Raw genomic sequence first — 23,104 nt, 5'->3', positions numbered from 1 at the left:
CCAGATGTAGGACTGCAGCCTTGGGCACTGGATGCACTTGTCTCCCTCTTGGCATAGAGGGGGCATGATTGAGGAGATCCCACAAACGCATCAGTACTCGCTGCTCCCTGGACCAGGTCCCATCGTCTGTCCCCGGGGCAGTGGGGCCAGGTCTAAGCTCCTCACCAGGGCTCCTCACCTTCACTAGGTGGTAAGAGGTCCTGCCATTTTGCGTGTCAGTGAGGAGATGGAGCAAATGCACCATGAGAGTGCAAAGATGCCTGCGCAGCGTAGTTTGGAATTGGACAGGCTGGATGTGAAACCTCCCTGCCAGCGAGCCTGGGCTTGGTGAACTCTCCCCGTGTCTGAACTGCCATGCCAGGCCTCTATCTAAATTCTTTTCCTGACTCTGAACATCTCCCGCCCATCCTGTACATCTTGCTTGCTCTTGCTAGTTTGCCCTTCGGCAAATAGCCTGATTTCTGTCTCCTCTGTAAAAGGAGGAGGATGGTATTTTTCTTTACTTTGTAAGCTCCTTCGGGCAGGGAGAGAGGGCCTTTTATGTAAAGGAGTCAGCATAATGAAGGCCTTGATTCCAGCTGGGGCTTCCAGGACCAAAGCGCTAAACACAACATCAAATAATGCGTTGAACTTAAGTCGGCATCCTTCAGCTTTATTAATTTTCCCCTTCCTAATAGCAACAGTCAAATGAATCAGCAGTGTTCCTAATCAGAGGTAGTCTCTCAAAAACTCCCCAAGGGAAAGCTTCCATAAGACACCCTAATCCCTCATCCACACTTTGGAGTCTCTGCATAGTTACCTCTCCAATGCTGCTTCTCTCCTCAGCACTTCCTCTCCTCTTCCTTGCTATTCAACCCTCCACTGATTGTTTTCTGAAATCCCTCGCTCACATCTGACTCGTTTAATCTATCTGAACCCACAGCATCAAAGCAGTGTCCTAGCACTACTGGCGGTGCCCCGTGCTGAACTGTGAGTGATCTGGAAAACACAGAGAGGGGCCCGTTCCCTATACGCTAAACGGCACTGTTGTCCATTCCTGTATGCATCATTCCTGGTACATGAAACAAAGCCACAATCGGTTTGCACCAGACACTCTTCCTCCTCTGGATCCATATGGAGAATATGGCTACAAAGATTTAACCCCTCTCTGTGCTGTTCAGTGTTACATTTACTCAGGGAGCTATAATTAAGGATCTTTGATAAGACCTGCTTACATAACTACGGTGATTAGTGAGGAGGTATAGACATGGAAGTAGATTAGACGCAATTACTAGCTACAGTTTTGTTCTAGTGTACACAAGATGACTTCTCTGATCAGTTCTTTGATGCTACATCTTAAAATGATTTTCTCTCCTTACTGTTGTTGTGCCTTGTTCTAAGACGTATCAAGCAGAGAGGCGGTCAAATTGTTCAAAGCACTTACTGGCTGTGGGTTACTAATTATCCCTGCACACACAAGTGTTGGCGGAATCCCTTTAACCTGAGAAACCAAGTCCTGCGCGCTGGCCTGGAACTCCATGCATCTCTTTAATTAACTTAAGGAGTTCTGGACATGGACAAGAAGGAGTTACATTCCAGTGAATGGATTAAGCATTGTAGGTACTGTGCTTTGGAAAGTGTTTCTGTGTTTGTTTTAATCTTTTTCTACATTCAAGCATTGCCGTCTTTCATTTCACAACCATTTTTATTTCCCCTTTTCTCCTTGCTCTGTTTCTCTCTTAAAACTGGCTGTTTATCTAAACCCTTATTTGTCTTTCTCACTTCTTTCTCTCTCCTGTTTGGCAAATCAGGAAACCAAACCTGAGCAGCACTATTTTCTCCTCAACATATATTAGTTGGTAGCCAGTGATGACTGACACTGGGCCTAAGAAGTCAGAGGAACACTTAAGGGATGTATGTGGCAGCATTTAAACCAATAGAAATCAAAATAAGTTGGGTCAAGGCAGTAACCTGAAATGAGTCACTGGCTCAAACAGTCCTGTGCAGGCAGAGGGCATGTATAAAGCTAGGGAACCATCCAAGCTGTTCCCTGTCCTCAGTCTTGCAAATATCCTGGCTTAGATTTTGGAAAAATAAAAGATGCAAAAACAGAGAGATGCATGGACTTCTGCCTTTGACCCCTACCTCTGGAGACCCCTTTCCTTCACATCTTTCCTTTACTTTTTTGGCTCATGGTTTCCCTCCCATTTTCATAGTTGTGCTGTCAACATTACCTTTAACGGTTCTTCTTCCCTCTCCCCCTCTTCGGATGCTCTCTAGTTTCTGTCCTTCTCAGCTTGTGCCTGTATGCAACATGAAGTCACTTTAGGAAGCTGAGACCAGAACAAGTTAGTATGTTCTTAGTGATGCAGTTGCTAAAAAGGAGCCTTTTATCTTCATTGTGATATGTGCATATAATGTTGTCTCCAGTGTTAGCAGGCTCTGCCTAAACCGCTGCCCTTCAGTTAGACAGGTGCACTGCAGCAGATCTTTCTTCCAGTAATGGTTCTGCTAGACTGACACAAGGCCAAAATATCCTACTTCTAAATCAGCTGCAATACTGATAACATCTCTAATGTAGATAAAATGCTGGCTCTTTTGACACTGGATTAATTACAAACTTGTTGACATCTCACAAGCTCACACACAAAAAGACATTTTGTCTCAGCTCTTGATTCATTCTTAGATACCTAGGGAGGGAAGATGTGAACAGTCTGGCTGCAATTACAACACCCTGGAGTACTGTGCAGGCACAGCACCCTCCTGCTCTGATGTGTGCTCATGCTGGGCCTGCTGCTGGCACACTGAGCCCAGGAGGAAAATAAAGGTGCAGAAAGAGTTGGAAGTTTATAAAGTTCTGGTGGGGACATACACTACTGTCCCCAGTGCAAGGGGCACCCCTGGTACAGAGGACTGCTAAGAAAATGAAGGTGCAAACACGAGTTGTTTTGTTTTGTTTTCTAATAGCATCCTCAGATCAAGTTCCCTGGCTGTGAAACGCTGACATTGCTAGCAGATTTCAAGACAAGAACTCACAGGGTATCTAAGTTAAAGACATGCTTTGGAAAACATTTTTTTGCTCTCAGAAGCCCACCATGCTACACAAGTTACGGAAAAGGTAAATCTAAAGTGAAGGAGGTTTTTACAAGGTAAGGAGTAAGACCTTAGAGAATTGCAAGCAGTGAAAACAGATTTTAATTTTGCAACAAGAAACATATAATTCAACAAACTTTAGCCGGAGTCTTTAACAAATACATAAAAGCTAAAATCAATACAATTTTGTTCTGCTTAATACGTAAAAACAATTACTCTGTGAACACAGTCACATTACAGGCTGCTTTTAGTGATTAAGCAAAATCTCCAGGAACTTCTACTTTGTTACAGCTCCTTGTACGCTCACTGTAGTTGTAGTTCACTACCTTGACTAGTCAGGCTAGGTTAAGGCTCACAGCATGTTCCTAACAGGTGGCTGACCTGATCTAACAGCATGCTGCTATTTAAAAGGGGTTGTCACACTCCTTCATCACCATTTTCCCAACCCATATATGCAGTAGTCATGATCTTCCCTTGTGCTAGCACTGGCACTCAAGTAACTACTCAGTGAGTCAGTTCAGTTCAACAAACCAGCAGGAATTTATTCTTTTATTAGCGGGGTTTGGTTTCTACTGGTTTAGCGAGTTTATACCGCAGTGGTAAGTCTAGGTAGGAGGCAGACAAACAGTGAGCAACTGAGGCAAAGAAAGTACACTCTGTAACAGATGAATCTTATTGGGCGTGCACACAGTAATGCAAAGCTAAGCAGTGATATGTAGTCTCTGTTATCAAGATCTCATCAGATTTCACCAGTGATTTCTGCTTGCCAGCACCTCAGTCCTAATTGCAAATTTGTAGGGCAGTCAGAGAGGAGTATGCCTGGAGGTGCCTGGAGGATGGCACCAGGAAGTTAGTCTGTGTGTACATGGCAGAAGTTCTGGCAGAAATCTTTCGTCATCTCAGTAACGAGCAGCGGAAAACAGATCAGCTTCACATCTGAAAACGTAAGTACAAAAAGAACATAGTAGGACACGCAACAGTTGAGGAGGAATGAACATCTATTCTAAGATATGAGCAGATCCAAAGACTCCTACTCACCAAGTCTTCAATCACAATGGAGTTCCAGGAAGACTGTTCTTGTCGCATGCTGGGTCACAGTGTCTTTCGATCAGCCAACACTGAGCAATTCCAGGGGCTGTTATCAGAGTCACAGAAATCAGACGAATTTTTACCTGTCAGGGACCTGACATCTCTAGAAACAAGGTGTCCAGAACTGAGACCAGGAAACCAGGTGGCTCCAGCTCAGCACTTCTTTATGACTACTGTATTTTGTGCCTTGAGTTCTTTCAAGGAAAAAAGCACGAGAGACACGTAAATGATAATTCACACCATGAGCCTGCTGTGCTTCTTTATTTAAAGAGGAAGTATAACTAAGCAAAGGCTTGGAGATAATGCATTTTCATAAACTCAGGTTATTTTGACATCCTAGCATTCACCTCTGATTTCTTGCAAAGTTTATTTTCTTTTGTTTTCTTGAGGACCACTAGCTTTATTGATGCACACAGTCACATTTCCCCGTTTATGTTCAGCTGTCAAATGTAAAGCAAGCAACTAAACTCCCTTCACTGAGCATACCTATTGTCAAGGGACTCAAATGTTACTAAAATTGCTGTTGCATTTTTAAAATTGATGCATTTTAAACATCTTTTGTAAACAGCCAGAAATACAAATGTCCAACTCACTTTCTCAGAACTGGACTTGACGTTAAATTTCAAACGTATTGTGTCAGGGAACAACGTAGCAAGCACCTGTCCTGTGAATTAACCCAAGGGGGCAACCCACGTCTGTGAAATAAGGCATACTTGTAAATGTTCTGGAGAATTCCAAAATATCTGAAAGCTGAATTTTAATTGTAATACAGAGTGCTCAGTCTTCATCTTCTGTATTGCAACTACTTTTCCTTTAACACAGCCCCATTTACGAGGCTTCACAAAAACTACTTTTAATATTGCTATGACTTTCAGAGGAAACTGTTAAAGCAGAAATGCTAGCCATTATGTTGCACATCTACCAAAAGTAACAACAGCATAACTGCACTGTGGCATAAAAGGAATTGGAGGGTAAGGGGTTAAAAAGAGGACGCTCTGCTTCCCTACAGTGATTTTCAGACCATAGCTCCACCTTTGTTGCAAAAGCTGATTAGGTTGTGTCAAATCACAACTATCCAGATAGGTTATTCCATTTCTAAAAGGTCAGTTCCTTTGGTTCAAATTTGCAGCTTTTGGCCTGTAATTCCATGAAGCTCTCCAAAATAATTAGAGGGAATTTCGTCCAACTGCTAACCCTCCACTCTGCTTTTAATTAAAAATTGTTGGGTGTTTTTCTTCGCCGCTCATCCACCTCATATTTAAAACTCCTTCAGTACCACTGCAAATATCTGGCCCTTCCTCTTCTTTGAACAGTAACTTTATTCCAGCACTGCAAGTTGTGATAACAAAGGTCTAACTCCGAGTCCTTGTCAGTGTCCTTCGAACCGATGACTAATCGCAGAAAGACTCTTTTGCTTCTAAGCAGCATCCACATCGTCTCTGCAGCCACAGGAACTTCTGTTAATGCTGTGACTCAGTAAGCCCTTCTTTCGTGTCCCCCTTCAACGACTTTTTCCATGAACTACCACCTTTTTAGGTGTCATATCCTTAGCTACGTGCTTCAAAATCCGTAAGACGCTTCCCCATTTCCTTGAGACACTGAGTCAGCCGTGTTCCTTTCTCCTCTCGGCTTAACTCTGCCAACGGGCAGGCACCTTCACAAGCTGGGGGACAACGCTCCCACGGCCACGCCACGCTGTAGAGTAAGAGGAGGGCATAATTAAGAAATTGAGGCACATATCCAGACACAGGGGCAGAGTATACTCCAATTTTTCTTCCGTCTGAACAAAGGGGGAGTAAGAGCTGCGTTCGGGTTGATGCCGCACTCCTGACTAGATAAGACGGCAGCCAGCGGGAGGGCAAGGCAGGCTCCAGGCCACCGACAGAGCGGTCTCCATTTTGTCACAAACCGCTCAATCCCCAGCGGGCAGTTGGCTCTGCCTCGCACACTCAGGAAGCGCGACCTCCCGGAGCCCTGCCACGAGCGGCCCGGCTCTTGCCTCCGCCCGGCACAGAGCCGGCCTCTCACCCCGACGGCCGCCGGGCACTGACCCAGCAGGCCACCCGCCAGCCCGCCTCGGGGCCCGGCGCGGCCCGCCGGCGCCCACTGCGCACGCGCGGCAACGGCACCGCGTGGCGCCAACCGGACCTCTGCGCGCCTGCCGCGCGGCGGGAGGGGAAGGCAAAGGGGGAGGGGGGAGCCGCGGCGCTCCGCCAATGAGCGGCGGGAGGCAGCGGGCGCATGCGCAGACGGCCGCGCCGCTCCCCCGCCTGCAGGCGCCCGGGAGAAGCGCTTCCGGCGCGGAGGTTGTGACGTGCGCGATCGGCGCCGGGCTGTCCGGCGGGCGGGCGGTGGGAGATGGCGGAGTATCTGGCCTCCATCTTCGGAACAGAGAAGGACAAGTGAGTGGCCCCATCCCCTTTCCCCGCGCCGCTCCCGCGGCTCGGGCGCCCCGGGGAGCTCGAGGGAGGCCGTTAGGGGGGACCGACGTGCGGGTTCCGCGGAGCGCGGGGACGCGCAGCGCCCGCCTAGGCGGCCTGTTCCTCCCGCTGCGGTCACCCTCCCCCTCCCCCCCCCCCACTCCGCCGCCGCCCCGGGGAGCCGTCCGTTTCTTCGCTTCCCTCCCCCCTGGCGCCGCCGGGAGCGGGGGCGCGCCCAGCCGCCGCCGCGGGGAAGAGGAAGCGCGGCGGGCGCGCGGGCGCGCACTCCCCCTCCTCCCCCTCCCGCCGACCTGTGGCGCGGCGGCAGCCGCGCTCCCCTCCCCCCTCCTTCCGCGGGCCGGAGCGCGCGTGCGCCAGCGGCGGGAGGAGGCGCGCGCCGCTCGCCGCGTGGGGCCTGCGCGCGCTCGCGCCGCGCGGCCCGCCCCGCCCCGCCCATGCGCTTCCCCCCTCCCTCCCCCCCGCCGCCCTTCCTCTCCGCCGGGCCGGGCCGGGCCGCGCCCCCCCCCCCCCCCCACTCCCCATCCCCCGGCGGCTGCGCCTCGCTCGCGGCCGGGGCCGCCCAGCTCCCCGCCACCGCCGCCCGCTGAAGAGGCCCTTTTCTTCCCCTTTGTCTGTGTCTCACCCCCCCCCCCCCCACCGCAGCAGCCCGAGAGCTTCCGCTGTGCTGCAAGGGCGGCGAGGTGTTACTTCTCCTCCCTCCCCTGGGCGCGGAGGGTTTTCCCTGGCTGCTGTATCTCGATCCTCAGGCTCCTGCCCGCAGCTTTCGTCCGGGAGCGCTGCTGGTTTCTCTCGGTGTCGGACGCTTGCTTACGAAACCGTCCTTTATGAAACTTTGGTCACCGTCGGCTTGGCCAGACCAACGTGTTTCTCTGCTTTTTAAAAAACGGAAGGGGCGTCGATGTGCTGCCAAGCTTAGTCTGCTTTTGTCAAGCTCTGGCCGCGAGGCTTCACTGGCCTTTATAGTTCATAGTACTGCATGGCAGCCCCCGTCTGTGCCTCTGTCAAAAAAGCAGTATAGGCAGCCTTTCTTCAGCTGTGCTAATAAGCCATCCTTTCTGGCAAACTACATTGCAGTCCTAAGAGGATCTGTATATGTCAATACATTAGGCATAAAATTCTTCTACTGGTTTTATTTTCTATCTGGAAAGTGAGCAGAACTTTCCAGGAAGTGTTGAAATTTGAGGCCTCATCAGAAATTTTATAGTTGTTTAATTTAAAGTTTCCAGTCAGAGTTCAGAGAGGACAGTAAGTATATTGTAATGCAAAGTATATGCTTTCAAAAATGTGATGACAAGTAAGCATGTTACGATTTTTACAATAAAGCATCTTGCTAGAGATAGATATGCTTTAATACCTTCTCTCTTTCAAGTGCTGATGTTGGTTACACAGAATTTTGGAAAAAAAACAGTATAAATTTTGAGCAAGGGAAGGATCTTTCTTCCAGGGGAACTCTTGTATTTCATTAACTTATGTATATACCACAGTAGTTTTCTTACCCTTCACAATTTTGCGTTCACTTTTCCGAAACAAAGTGGGAAAAAGAAAGCTTTTTGTTGTTGTCTTTCATCGTTCCATGTGAATTACACTAATATATTTTGGAGTTTTACTGGCATTCGTAAACCACAATAATTTTGAAGGTGGCATTAGATGATAGCTGATTCAAGAAAATCCGTAGTTAACTATGTTTAAGAAATAAAACACTTTCTTTTGAAATAATTTACTCTGCTCATGGAAATGGCTTAATTCAATTATTAATTGATTTTGGTCATATGTATTCTCTATATCAATATCTCTCGCTGCAAATCCTGAAATGTGTTTAAAAACAAAATCTGTATCAGCTTGGCTGTTGTTGAATAGCTAAAAACATTGTGCAACTTATGTTTTTTTTAGATGGGAAATGCAATTTTACATTAAAGCAGCATGGCCTTTTTAGTAGTCAAGCACGGAGGTTTATAACAATGCCATCTAGGGCTTTCCTTGGGTTGGATATTATCTGCTTGAAATTCTTTTCTTTTGTCTGAGATAGGTCTGCATTCAGCCCAACATAACTGTAGAGGCTCGTCAGAAAATGTAATTCCACAAGATACTAATTGGAGCAGCAACAACAACTTAAAGTTCCAGAGGGTCTGTTTCCACATACAATGGTGTTCCTTGTCCTTTCACTTTTGCCACTGTAGCTTTGCGTGGGGCAGAATTGTAGTGTAAACACTGAAACATTTCATTTAAAAGTAACACTATTTTTGTCTTACCTGAATCATTTCAACTATTGTGCTGGCAGCAGTCTTGTAAATACAGTAAAAGGGCTGAGCAGTTAGCATACTGGCACAGTGGCAGAAATGAGCAGGAGGGCCTTTAGGCAGAAGTCACCTATATGGAAGTACTTGTCGTAGGGGGTTCTGGTTAGAAGCTTGGTCGAGGAATAGTGAGGTGAGAGAAAGGATATTTGAATTACTTCTCCACTGGCTGTTGAGGGAGCCTGAGGTCACATCTGACTTAGATGTTACAAAAATCATCTTAAAGCATAAAGAGGGGGCTATGATTTGCTCATCCTGCTAAAGGCTTAAGAGTTCTTAGGGTATAACTTTAACAGGTGGGTTTTTTAAAACATTAGATAGGTGTAACTGCATCGGCTTTAAAGCGCATTATGTTGTCTAGACTAGGGGTTATATGAAATAAGACACATCTGTATAGTTCATAGTGTTAACTTTTCAGACTGCTTTTCACATTATTTCCCATCTCATCACCCAGTGGAACTGATTGCTATGAAGCAAGATACGAAGACAAGATGGGAGAAGTGGAAGGGTAAAATAGTATCAGCCTAGCATCTGTGTTGGTGATGGTGATGTGAATATACTTTGGGTTTGAGTAGCTGCTGAAATTCAGCAGATGACATAAACTGTAAATTAGGGGTAAAGAGAAATGCATATGAACAGGTTTCTTTTAATGCTTTCCCATACTGTCTTCATTTTTTTTCTATTTTTATTTTTCCATATCAAGGTAAAGGCATTTAGGGAATGTGTTTTATATTATTTGCATATTAATGTGATTCTATCCCAGTGTATAATTATCTGGGGTTTTTTACTTGCAGAGTCAACTGTTCATTTTATTTCAAAATCGGAGCTTGTCGTCATGGAGACAGATGTTCTCGGTTGCACAACAAACCAACATTTAGCCAGGTTTGTTTTCCTTTTTTTTCTTATTCTTGTGAAAGTAGATTCTTGCCTCTTTAAAAAAAAAAAAAAAAAAAAAAAAGATCCTCAGATACAAGTGAATAATTAGAGCTCCAAATTAACTAGTTAATTTACACTTTCGGCCCCAGTTTATATGGGTTTTTGCTTTTTTGGGGGTATTCCATTTACTTCTCCCAGCATTTCTAATTATCTCCTGTCACCCTTAATGGCTGCAGGAAGCGATGCTGTTGTAAGCTTGCCTGTAGTAGAGACCAACCAGTGCTAACTTTCAGGTGAGTGTGCCTTCTCAGTGATGTTAGGCACTTAAACCGTCCCAGACTTTTTTTAATCACAAACAATGGCAGCATGTTCCACCTATCTCAAAGGTGCGAGCTTAAATCTTTTGTTCATATAAACGAAGAAAATAATAAACAAAAGCAACTTTTCTGTCATTGTCTTTGCTCTCTGACCCAGGCTTTTACGTTTTGAGAGTAACTTACACACTTCCTTTGAATGTGAAAGAATTGTTTCTTGAAAACAACTTGCCTGGTAGCTGAGGGTATATCAGCTGACTTTATTTCATCTTTGGCTAGATTAATATTATCAGAGACATAGAGCTTGACTGCACGTCCGCTTAGAAAAAAAAAGAGGTGCAGTGGTTGATAACTTTTTTTTTAATTATCATTATTATGAGCTCTATAGTTTTCAGAAAACTTCTTTTACATTCCTGGAGAACTGTATGCTTTATCTTTTTCTATCACTGCTGATTGTCAAGGTATGCAGGTAAATAGATTTCTTTGAGAGTATTGTATGTGATTATCAGTGTCTGTGAAAGTTGTTGCATTGTCAGCAGTTTTACTACAAAGGTAAAACTTATGCAGCAGTGGAGTCCTGTGCAAGTTTACTTTTAACTGACTTAGAGCAGAACTGACTGGTGTTCTGGAACAGTGGACTGGTGTCCATTTGGGGAGAATTAGGGAAGGCAAGTACTATGCACATGACAGGGGAGTAGAGTGGTAGGGCTGATAAAATTAAGCCTCCTCATGAGTGTGTGAGTGGGCAGGAGGAGTTCGAGGGGCAGGGAGTGAGTGAGTATTTGGGTTGTTGATCTAGAGGGCCCATTGCAGGTACAAAAACAGTTTTCTGAGAACTCTAAATCTGTTTTATTTACAAAAAAAGTATGCAATAGCAGTTTCCTTTGTCAATGCAATCTTTAGTTTTGCTTTAGAAACTGCAGTCACAAATGCCAACTGCAGTGGGTCTGCAGGGCATGCCCAAGCCATCTAGTGATGTCTGGGATCCTTGGGGCACTGCGCTTGGCAGGCTTGCTGGATTGTAATGTTTCTAGCAAACCTGACAGTTGTATAGAATTAATTATAGAAATTTTCATTTGTATGCAGATTGGTAATCAGCTGTGATAGAAAATAGAAGAACAGATATCTTAGTAATGGGAAGTTATTGCCGCAATATTTTTTTCTTATGTTACTATTGCTGGTGCAGCTATTTTATTGAAGTGCTATGTTAGGAAAGGTCATGCAATCCGGAGTTATCAAATTACTACCAATCAGCAGAAACACTGTAACTGTATGCATGTTTCTGGCTCTCTCCAATTGTAGACTAAAACATGTTGTTTTAAACCTGGGCCACAGAACGCAATAGCTTTCCTTAGTACGACCACACCCGTAATAAAACAAGTATGTGATGCAAATGTGATATTACAGGTTCTTTACGTGTTAAGTGGGCAGCATATGTAGATATGATATTGCTGGTCCTCTGACTTCAAGCTCTGAATTCTTACTGTGACTAATAATAATGTGTAAGTTAAACTTACTTGTTTGGGGATTGCAGTTCATACAAACTAACATTGAGCTTGTATTTAAGTAATCAAATCTCAATTTTTGAGCTGCTTACAGTGATATGGACGTTTGGAATTTTTTGTAATATTAGTTTACTAACTTAAACATGGTTTGTTTTTTCAGACAACTTGATTTTAAGAAGAACGGTACAAATGTAAGGTTTCAAGTCTGCCTGGGCTAATTCTTCAAGTAAAAAGCAGAAGGGCTAAAAGGATATTGTCCTTATTTGAAGGATCGGAAACATGTGAACCTATGATGCTATTATATTATTTAAACAGAAATTCCACCAAGAAATGTCTGATGCACAAAATGAGATGTAGCCAATGCCGAAAAACCTTATTGCCCGGTGTAACTTTTTAGACTCTGTGGCACTATGTATTCTATGCTGTGCAAATAACTTTTTTTTTTCTAGATTTAGAAATAAATCTGATCTTAAGATAAAACTAGGCATGCGTGTCATATCAAGTAGTTTGATTTTTCAGGGTACTTGCCTCACAATTCCCATTTTGAGGTTAGCTGATGGGACAAATGCAGCTCTTTCTTGGTGGTTAATTTAAAACTGTTTTCATAATATGATGGTCTGGAAGCAATTTTGGAAGATATTCTGCAAATACAAAAGGAAATCTTAAGAATAAAATATTACCTATAGCTGTTTGCAAACAAGTTGTCTCTTTGCAATTGTCTATTATATGCACAGCAGCCAGTAGAATTCCCCTTTTTATTTTTTTTCCCCGCAGACCATCTTGATTCAAAACATCTATCGTAACCCCCAAAACAGTGCACAGACGGCTGACGGCTCACACTGTAAGTCCCACAGTTGGAGAAATTTTTTTAAAGAATGGTGTTAAAGAGCCCACTCCTAATTATGAGAAAATAATGTTGGCTTCTGAGCTGCTGACATAAAGCTGTTGCAAACAGGACAAGTGACGGAACTCTTCTTGCGCATATATCAAGAACTTGTGAAATGTATGCAATTCGGAATGCAGAAAGTGACTTGATAAATTGGACCTGTTTCTCTTTTCCAGTACAACCTCAAACTCAATTGCTTAGTGATAACTGCATTCTTTTTAAACAGCTGAACTGCAGCCATTTCTCAAATTCTTGATTTAACCAAAAAAATAGGTGTATTTGTGATGTACGGTAAGTTTCCCAAAACTGTGGATTTTCTTTCATCTTAACCCTTCTAGGAAAATGGAGATTTCATGTTATGCTGTGATTATTGTATTACTTTTTTTTTTTTTTTTTCCTTTCCTGGGGTTTTGCTACTACGAAACCATTCAACAAAGTCAAATTCAAACAAATTATTACGCTTATAATTTGAATACCACATTTGGGTGTCATCTAATACATTTCTACCTGAAATCACGTGAAACCCCTTCATAGCAACATTGGTGAATAAAATGACTTTAAAAAATACAATAATGGAGTATCATGAGATCTCTATTACTTTACAGTGTTAGGTTGATCAGAAAGGTCACCAGATAAGTGAAAGTTCTCCTTCTTGGGAGAGAATAACCACCTCTTTTTCAGCACAGACTCGGCTAAAGCGACCCTAAAGGAAACCGGTTTCTTGTTAAAATTATTTTCCATAATATAAAGTTGTTGCGTTTTGTATTTCAGACCATTGCCCTCTTGAACATTTACCGTAACCCTCAAAACTCTTCCCAGTCTGCTGACGGTTTGCGCTGTAAGTTCATACAAGTTCCTTCACTGGTTCCCTGGGCTTGATTGTCAGAGCTCAGTGTCGACTTAAGCTGGTCTACCATTTTAGTTTAACAGATCAAACTGACCACGTTTCATTAAATGTCGGAAAAAAAAAAACCCAAAACCTTTTTGTCGCACTCACTTTCCTCCCTAATCCCACAAATTTGAGGGGGATCTGGATACCACCTATTAAACCAAAAAGGGTTGAAATTATACTTCCCCTGTAAAGCAGTCTTGATGTGCTGCTTGCTTCCCTTCTTTTTCCCTGCCAGTTGCCTGCATCCTAAGGATGCTTTTCTGTATGTTTTATGCTATCTATTAGGTTTCACTGTCTAAAGAGCAGAACAATGACAAACTGACTTCATCCAGAACAAATTTCCTGCTCTATAAATGTTAAGAGAACTTGAATTTGAAAATTTTTAGACTTCATGCAGAAATATGTCCTAATTTCAAGCAGCCTCCATTGAGAGTTTACATTGAAAGGATACACTTTGACTGACAAATGCTTCCCTTTTGGCAGCTGTCCTTTTGGATAGGTGCATGTTTAAAATTCCTTCCATGCTTTGAAAATTTAAATTCCAGAACCATGTTGCATATTTATATAGGAAAAAGATATATTTATGTACATTTGAGGAGGGAAAGCCATTTGGGTGTGATCATGAACTAATTTAATGACTCCTCATGAGGTAGGAATGGGCAAAAGAAAACACGCCTACTCTAAGACTGGCAGAAGTTAAATGACCAAGATTGTTGCTCTGTGATTTGTCATTGTGATTGAATCATCAATGTTAGAATAAAATACAAAAGACTTTAGGACCAAAAAGGATCGATGTTATTTTCTAACTAATATTTCTTGTTGAAGTGAACATTGACTGTGTGGTAATAAGCTTTGTTTGGCTATTCCTTTTTTTGACTATTGGACTATAGACTAGTTCAGATTAGTTACCAGCATTTAATTAGACGTGCTTTGTGAAATCAGCAACTAACTTAAAAGTCAATGCTGTTTTTGGTTGTGTTTTTTTTTTTTTAAATAATGATGCCCCAATTAAGTAGCTTGAGTTTTTGTGTCATACAATCAAGCTAGATACATAATGAATTTTGTAATTTTGTCTAGATGTTTAAGCAGTTTTATTGATCTGTAGGCCTTTTTGTTACAGATACTTAGTCATTCATGCTGTCTTGGTACATCAAAAATGTGCGGTTGGATATTTCCAATACATCCCTAAATTCTGAATGCGCTGGTAACTAATTTGCACAGAGTTACAGCAGTTTGGTCTGTGAAGCTGTTTAGATTGTATAGCTGCAAGAGTCTTTATTTAAACAGATTCTCTAGTATTCTAAATACTGGTATTAAACTTTAGTTTGTCTTGACAAGTGGATAATTACTTAACAGAGCCTAACTGTACCTGATGTGGTAGAGTTGGAACTCTGTAATCAGTAGGTTTGCTGAAACTCCCTGCTCCCTTGTTTTTTCGATTTTTGTCCCTACTTAAGTACTGCATGTATTTTAAATGGATAACTTGGGTAGCTATTTAATGCTTTTATTGTTGTTGCTTAACTGTCTTCCTTTTTCTTGCCGTCGTAGAGGATTAACCTTAGTTTTGAACAGTAATAGTTTTCCTGACTATTTTAATTAGTAGTTGGGCTTCTCAAGGTTCAGATACCAGTAGCCCTGGAACACGAATGTTTGTAAAGCCTGTGCATATGTATGCTTCCCACTTTAGAAGGACATTCAAGCAGTCATTAACTAATTGTTGTTTATCATCTCTTAGTTTGACAGTGAAATCTCCTTGCAAGTTTTTAGCACCTCTCCATTTGGTAAAAGTGAATTATTCCCCGTGTTTCTCATGGAACCCTATCTGATACCTTTTTAAACAAACAAACAAAAAAATCCTTAGATATTAGTAAGCTATCGTTACTGGTGTTGGCACAACCTTGGGAATGTAGTTAAGTTTTAAACTCTCTAGAAATACTGGTTTAATGTTTGGTATTTCCTGAATTTGCTATATAAGCACGGGGAAACGGTGGGGAAGAAGAAAGCTTCTAAAAGCAAACGCGTTTTAAATCCAGAAACATTGTCAGCCTAACCTATATAACAAATGCCCTTTAGCCACCTTCAGGAGGTGAGCAGGGTGGAAGAAAAATAGTTAAAGTTCCCGAGAGTGTGGTTGGTTAATATGAGAGCCTTTGAACAAAAATGTAAAATTCTTCCAAATGGTACAGTTTTTACTGTTAGCTAGGAATGACTGAGCCCAAAGCATCTGTTTTTTTCACAGCAGCCTGAAGTGAATTAAATTAGCTTTGTCAGCCCAGTTTCTTGTCTTTCACGTTCTGGTAACTAAAGCAGTAGTATTTGTATTTTAAAGGCTAGAATACTTTTCTAGCATAAAACGCAGGGTTCATTTTTAAACTGCTCCGCTTGATCTTAATAAAACCACTTAACTGCTGAAGAGCTAATACATTAAGCTTGAATGTATACAGCTTAATGTACGTTAAAACGCAGTAGAATGGAAGAAATAAATGAAACTCAGTTTTATATTCTCAGTGCTTTGAAAACTCAGCCAAACTTATGTTGTTTTTTATAGCAGCAGGCAAGCAGCGCTTATTTATGGAGTCCAGCTTGGAGCATGAACATAATCTAACACAAATATATGGCTGGCTTCTCTTGCACTAAAAGCTCATATGCAGGACTATAGAAAAATAAAGTGATATTCAAAATTAAATAAGAAAAATGCTCTCTATTGTAAAGCATTATGATATCCTTCTTTGAGGGCACCAAAAAAACTGTGTCATTTTAATAACTATTCCGAACAAATTATATAAAAACTGACTTATGTTACATTATGAACTCTCAAATTCTAGTCTATATGTGCTGGAGAGGTGGACATCTTAACGGCATTCTGCCTTGAGGAAGAGAAACACTAAATTGTAATTATGCTTTAAAGTATGCAGACCTGACAAAGCACTTGCCTTCTGTTTAGGTAAAATCATTGGTAGATAGAGGGTGGGACTGTACATTAGATTTAAATAATATTTCAAAGTAATTGCTTTCCCCTTCCTCCCTTTAAATTTGTAGCGTATTAGTTTGGCTCTGATTAAAGCTTGTCTTGGTTTGACCATGTCAGTATAATGTTTTGAGATATTACTTTGGAGACTAAAGCTGCTCACAGATACTTACTTTTAATATTCCTATTAGTTAGCTACATGCTATATGGTGTCTTATGCTCCAGGTGGCCTCTCTAGATTATATTTTATAGTAAGATCAGAATCTCTTCATCACTAATTATAGATTCTAATCAGTATGACTTTTGATTCTTACAGGTGCTGTGAGTGATGTTGAGATGCAGGAGCATTATGATGAATTTTTTGAGGTATGTAGAAGAGTTAATGTTTGAAATGCATTGAAATGTTCTGGGAATTGTGGAAGCAAATTAGTTGGATGGATTCACTGCATATCACAGTTAGATGGATTCAGAGAAGTGCACTTGTTTCCTCGGGTGTTCGTGTAAAACTTCGCGCTTTGAGTGCTAAGTATTTCCTAGTGTAACCCTTGGGTAGTTTGACTTTAACTTTACTGTTCATGGTAGACTCTGGTTTATTTAAAAATCAGCAACTTGAGCTATGTAGCGTTTTCATTTCATAGTCCTCTTCTCTCCTGTAAACTCAAAATACACTTTTTTCGTTCTTTGCGTAGAAATGAATATAAAGAAAGTTGTAGCAGCAGAGCTTATTTAGTGTTTTCTGTGCATCTTATGTATTTCTTAAATACTGCATGCTTAATGTTTATATAGCTATTTGTTGTATCCTGTCGGCACTGTACAAGCTCTTGCCTTTTGGATGGACACAGTACTACTCCAGCCAAGTACTAGTCTTAAAACCAGAAATGTAAAAAAGTGTTTTAAGGAAGGCCTACTTTTGTATTCAGTAATAGTTAAATGCATTGCATCTGTTTTTTTAACTAATGTGCCCTAAATTTTTAATTGGTTACTTTATGTTTAGGAGGTCTTCACAGAAATGGAAGAAAAATACGGTGAAGTTGAGGAGATGAATGTTTGTGATAACCTTGGAGATCATCTAGTTGGAAATGTATACGTAAAGGTAGGATACAAAAAATAAATTTGCAGTATATCATGAATAGAGATGTTATTTATTGATTATAATTAAGAAGCTACTGTGGTCTTGTTCTTTTGGGGAAGGTAACTCTTAAGGATTTAAACTTCTCTCCAACTTCATAATATAAACTAGAAAGACTGAAAATCTGAATGGAATGTGAAGAACTTTATTGATGGGAAGCTTTCTTAATATTCAGAATCTGTGCCATTTTATGAAGGTTATACAGTTTCATTGCGTACTTTCATTGCGGCAGTCACCGTTGAACTGTTGAGTTTACCAAGATTACTTTTTGATATTTCTTCCAATCACGCTACCTTTTGAGCATTTAATTGCTAAGCAAAAGTTTATTTTCAACAGGTTAGAAAATAAATGCACTTTCTACATTTTCAGTTTAAAAAAAAGTCTTGTAAGTTATCTCTGACAGTATCTCTGGGTGGTATAAGCTGCAAAACTGGAGCAGTTAGCTTTAGCTCTTAACAATCATTGGTATCAGTTTTGAATAATCAATACCGAGCTGTAACTTAAGGAAATTGCATTATGTGTATATTTTTATTGTACGTTCCTTTAACTGGAAAGAACTACCTTGAAGCCTAAAATTCTTAGCTGTATAAGCCATAATAATCAAGAATAAAAGCTGACTCTGAGAATCTGCAAATGGTAAGCTTCACAAAGGACTCTTGAATCCTCTTGGGTTTAACCTTTCTTTTAAAACTGGTTTAAATGTTCATAAATCATATATGCTCTGCGCAAATGAGAGCTTCAGTTCTGATTCAGGAGGTCTCATTAATGCCTGAAAAAGTTGCATTACATTTGGAGCATTAGTATTCTAGAAAGTACTCTAAGCATTTCTCCTTCTTTAAAGTTGTATTAAGAAAATATAATGTTCTCATATCTTCTAGTACAAGGTGCAAAACTTAAGACAGACCAAATATAACATATTTCAGAAAAATATCAGTGTTGTGGTTAACTCTTAATCTCAGTTAATGAAAAGTTAACGTCTTTACCCTTGATTTCATGGATTTTCCCAAGAACTCTGAAGTAGCTTCTAGTTCGGTGACTAGCCCGAAGCCATGAGTATCACACAATTGATTTTGTAAAAATATTTGTTCTACCTCTGTTGCTTCTCTATAACATGAGAAAAATGTTCATTTTACTTGTAGTTTCGCCGTGAAGAAGATGCAGAAAAGGCTGTGATTGACCTGAACAATCGCTGGTTTAATGGACAGCCCATTCATGCTGAGCTCTCACCTGTGACTGACTTCAGAGAGGCCTGTTGCCGTCAATATGAAATGGGGTAAAATGTTACTTCCTGTTTTTCTGTGATAAAAGGCTTGCGCAGAAAAGGTGATTGTTTGGGTGTGGCTTTTATATGATCTTCTGGGTAGGAAAAAAGCACTTCAGTTAACAGTAATATTGAGGACCTGCAGTCAACCTCTTGAATTTTGCCATCTTTCTAGGGCTTTGACGTACTCTGAGTCATTTCCCATAAATGATGCTTACATTTCATTGTTTTTAATGTTAGAGTTGACTAACTTTTAGGTCGCTAGAAGACCATTAGGGCTTAGGGCATACAGATACAGTGTAGAGCAAAGAATTTTAACTGTATCTCTCAAATTCTGTTTCAGGGAGTGTACACGAGGAGGTTTCTGCAACTTTATGCATTTGAAGCCCATTTCTCGGGAGTTAAGACGTGAGTTGTATGGGCGTCGTCGTAAAAAGTGAGTTTGCTTTTGAATGCAATTAACACAGATAAATTAAGGATCAGTAGCTGAATATTCTGTGGGCAAAACTCGAAAAACTCCTGTGTCTCCCTTTTTCCAGTGGAGTTCTGATAGCTGTGCAAATGAAAGGCATCAAGTGAGGTTTGCAAGTGGCCAATTTAATTGTTTTATAAAGACCATCTTTTTGTTCTAAAGTAGTGCTCCTCCTAAGAGGCGCTAGGGATGCTGAAGGCTGATGTGCGTGTAAGAGAAGACTGTGTACAACAAAAAGAATATCCGCTGAGACTTACTAAGTACATAGGAGCTACCTCTGGTTCAGATCTCCTAATTACGAGGTGTTACAGGCTGAGAGATTATTCAGAAGTCTTGCTTCATGCTTTTCTCTGCTTGTCCTCTTCTGTGCATATTTGCTGCTGGTCTCTGTTAGAAGCAGGATACTTGGCTTTTGGGGCATTTTGTCAGAATCAGGTTGGTCACTTTCAGCATTAAGTACAATCAGATGTATCTGTAGCTATATTCGGGAAGGAACCTGAGTTATTTTTACTATTTCCTTTAGTTAGTTTCAACAGTTAGTGGCTAATTCTTCTACTTCCTTGTTACTGGTAACAGGAGATCACTGTCTTGAGCACTTCTTATTAACGGTAGTCTCACAAAATAACATTCCTTGATAGGAATGCTTGATAGGGCAAAGGGATAACAATTTCACTTAATGGCAAAAAAGGTTGTGATAATTACACATTATTATTTGTATTAAATTATATATATACTACACTATATATTTATCAAGATACTTTGCCTAAAAGCTACTGCTGTTACTGTGACACCTGTTTCGTGTATGGTTTGTTCTGAGCTGAATTGAGTCTCCTTGTTTTTAGGAAACTTGTGATATTTAAGATAGGCAGATAAACTTGTTGAACTTTATATGTAGTGCAGCTCTGTAGAGGTCCCTCTCCCTCTTTCAAACATGGAAGGAGCATAGGACTATGAAAATGTTTCTCCTGTAAGTGTCTCTAGTTGGCCAACTATTTCCCTTTTCACAAATACTTATTTTTAGTGCTGTGAATATTTTGCTGTGTTTTAGGATCTGCAAGGATGAATTTAACTGTGGAAAATGCAGATTGCATTGCTTAGGCACAAGTATTTGACTGAATACTTTCCTAAAATATCCCAGTTAATATTAATTGGATCTTAAATGTAACCTTGTCAGATATTTGATTCCTTTTTTGAAAAGAGGAAACATGCTCTTGTCTTTGCCTTTTGGTTACTCTTATGAATCCTGATCTTTCCAGCTCAGTAAAGCCCTAGGGCGTTACTTCTTCTTGCAAGACATATCAACCTTGAAATATGATTGTTTTACCTGTAGCCCAATTTCAGTCAGTGGTAAAACAAATAGTTGAGTCCTTCCTCCAGTTTTCTTTATTGGCCCTATTTAAATTCTTTATGAAGCTAAAGTTGTCATATGCTAGCAGTAAGGCTTGATGTGAAAAAAAAATAAAATCAGTCCTTGAGTCAGTGGGGCTTATGAGTAGAGTATATAATTTAGAGTGACCTGAAAATAGTTATACACAAAATGGATATGCAAGTTTCAGTTACAAAAAGGGAAGGTGCACCAAAACTTCTAAATAGTGGGCGAATTTAATAATTCTGGACAGTTCGGTGGCACATGGGTTGTGTGTCTCTGTGTCATAGTGAAATTTGCCTTACCCCTCCCCCGCCCCCGACCCCTTCCCCCCAGGAACATCTCAATGCAAACCTAGACTTTGAGAAGTTCAGGCAAACACAGATGCTAAGTTCCGCTGTATTTCTACAGCTATTTAAAATTGTACTAAGCTATAAATCTTTAGTAGCTGTGTTAGCAATACATTCTGGATGGTTTTGAGCTTTGTGCCTGATGTTAAAAGTCATGGTCCCCAGAGGCAAGGAGGATTGCTTGCAAATGCTGATGCCTTTCAGAAGTGAAAAAGTCAATAGAGAACTTATAACTGCTAGTTCATGCAGCCGATTTCATAGGAGTGGACTTGCAAACAGCTGTAGGCTGTTTGCAGTGTGCGTATAGTTAAGACTACAAAAGCAGGTATTCCCTTTTCTTGTGGCTTCAATTAGAAGCTGTGTAACAGTGCACTTAGTTCCTCTACATGCCTTAAGTTTTGTACATTCTTTTATAAAAGAATGCCTGGCAGTGAACAATTGAGTCTTTTCACAGTATGTGTTGACTCCTCAGTATTAAATTTGTTCGGTATGTAAATACATGATTTTGCAGCCTGAGTGCCAGTTTATAAATACTTTAAATCCCACATCATCTTCCCTCTTCCCCGTTACTTATATCCTTGAATATTCCACCGCGTAGTTTGTAAGTTACTGAATGTGCTGAAACAATAAAATGTTCCAACTTTCTTTAAAGGCATAGATCCAGGTCGAGGTCCCGTGAACGTCGGTCTAGATCCAGAGATCGTGGTCGTGGAGGTGGTGGTGGTGGAGGAGGAGGACGTGAACGTGATAGGAGGCGGTCAAGAGACCGTGAAAGATCTGGTCGATTCTGAGCCATGCCATTTTTACTGTATGTCTGCTAGAAAGTGTTGTAGTTTGACCAAACAAGTTCATAATGAGATTTTTTTTAAAGATGGGCTTCTGAATAAAAATTTGTAGTGATACAGTATACTTTGTGTAACTTGTTTCTTGTGGGGGGAGTCTTTTTAATTGTCATTCCTCTATCTTGACAAATACCTGGATTAACTATGCCTGAGGGAAAGGTGGTAAATGTATTGGAGGAGCTCCAGTTTTTTTTATTCGGGTATGATTTGAACTGTTGATGAAAATGTGTGTGTATATAATATAAAATATTATATACATAGTAAAAATAATATACTGCTTGAGAAACAGTTACTCACATAAGTTTCCCTTTTCTGCTATGCTGTCTGCTTATTTAGGTTAGTTTAGGCACATTTAAAAGGAAGGCTATGCGAAGTGCATTTATTTACCAAGTAGAAATGCTTAGTTACAAAAATGTATGTTTGTTTGTTACCAGAAGTCTGTGCTCTGTCTATCAATGTGACTGTGGCATTTACAATAAATCCAATTCCATGGTGTAAAATCTAAAGCCTATTTTCTAAGCACTCTGGAGTAGTTGAGTTGCTACTCTTGGCTGTGCCAGAGTTCCTAGTTCAATTTCTTATGATTCCTGATTAAATCCCTTGTCTTTGGCTAGAAGGAAATTACCTAGTGCAGCATGAAGATTAATAATCTTATTGCAATGATTCATAATAGGCAGATGAGTTGTTCCAAAACTCATGCTCCGTGCAGCAGGATATATTTACATAGGATGTATTGAAGGAAGTACGAGGTCCTAAAGTACAGGGACCAAATTTGTTAACAGATTTTTTTCACTCTGTGTTCTCTTGGCTGTCCTTTAATGGAAAGCTTTTCATTAGTGTTCAGTATCATACTGAATTGGACACTAGTGGAAAACAAGTCTTCAAGTCTTTACAGCTTTACCCGCTTGCAGGAGGTCTGAAGTGGGATAAAAGCTAATGGACGGATGGGAGTCTCTTCACAAAGAAGACATTTTTCTCCTTCTGTCCGTTTTAACTGATTGGAACAAGAAGTATTAGTAGGTTGTGCGTCTCTTAAAGAGTTAAAGCTCTAATTGAAACGTTGCTGAAACAACTTGAGACAATTTATACAATAGCTGACTTACAGTTTAAATTCACTCGTATCTACTTCTATCCAACTTGCTTATGAGATAACATGGAAGTTTTGGTTAATGGTCATATTTCTGCAAGATACAACTTTACATACATGAAGATTCCTAATACAATATAGCTTTCCAGTGTAGGAGAGAACTTGCTAGCGCTCTTTTAGTTCTCAGAGTTGGATAACTTGCTAAATGATAGATCTGTTCCTTGATTATTTAAAAGGAAGTGCAAAGGATATGGGAGCAT

At 40.9% G+C, this 23,104-nt stretch overlaps 1 protein-coding gene and 1 long non-coding RNA gene across 5 annotated transcripts; one reads left to right on the top strand and one right to left on the bottom strand.

Moving 5' to 3' along the window:
* Nucleotides 1-3,151: 3,151 nt before the first annotated feature.
* Nucleotides 3,152-7,475, bottom strand: LOC138061757 (uncharacterized). 3 transcript variants are annotated; one of them, XR_011135667.1, is made up of 3 exons: nt 7,290-7,475; nt 4,111-5,856; nt 3,152-4,008 (listed from the first exon to the last, which is right to left on the bottom strand). It is a non-coding gene; the product is annotated as an uncharacterized lncRNA (long non-coding RNA). The 3 variants fall into 3 exon arrangements; XR_011135666.1 differs by lacking the exon at nt 7,290-7,475 and adding an exon at nt 6,893-6,977; XR_011135668.1 differs by lacking the exon at nt 7,290-7,475 and adding an exon at nt 6,213-6,321.
* U2AF1 (U2 small nuclear RNA auxiliary factor 1) lies at nt 6,345-22,257 on the top strand. Of its 2 annotated transcripts, none has more exons than XM_068915345.1 (8): nt 6,345-6,563; nt 9,691-9,778; nt 13,249-13,315; nt 16,654-16,703; nt 17,332-17,430; nt 18,606-18,739; nt 19,071-19,163; nt 21,568-22,257. In XM_068915345.1, the coding sequence occupies exons 1-8, from the start codon at nt 6,520-6,522 to the stop codon at nt 21,704-21,706; spliced, it is 714 nt and encodes a 237-aa protein (XP_068771446.1). In that variant the 5' UTR covers nt 6,345-6,519; the 3' UTR covers nt 21,707-22,257. The 2 variants fall into 2 exon arrangements, with proteins under 2 accessions (XP_068771446.1, XP_068771454.1); XM_068915353.1 differs by lacking the exon at nt 13,249-13,315 and adding an exon at nt 12,366-12,432 and having other exon boundaries at nt 6,406-6,563.
* Nucleotides 22,258-23,104: the final 847 nt, after the last annotated feature.

The sequence above is a fragment of the Struthio camelus genome, chromosome 1 (assembly GCF_040807025.1).
Source record: "Struthio camelus isolate bStrCam1 chromosome 1, bStrCam1.hap1, whole genome shotgun sequence".
NCBI lineage: Eukaryota > Metazoa > Chordata > Aves > Struthioniformes > Struthionidae > Struthio > Struthio camelus.
This window is presented reverse-complemented; position numbering and strand designations above follow the sequence as displayed.

Bases quoted from the DNA above. Each gene is read 5' to 3' on its own strand.
- U2AF1 (XM_068915345.1), top strand. From the start codon at position 6,520: ATGGCGGAGTATCTGGCCTCCATCTTCGGAACAGAGAAGGACAA. The intron at 13,316-16,653 runs GTAAGTTCATAC...TGATTCTTACAG, and splicing joins GTCTGCTGACGGTTTGCGCT to GTGCTGTGAGTGATGTTGAG. The intron at 19,164-21,567 runs GTGAGTTTGCTT...CTTTCTTTAAAG, and splicing joins TATGGGCGTCGTCGTAAAAA to GCATAGATCCAGGTCGAGGT.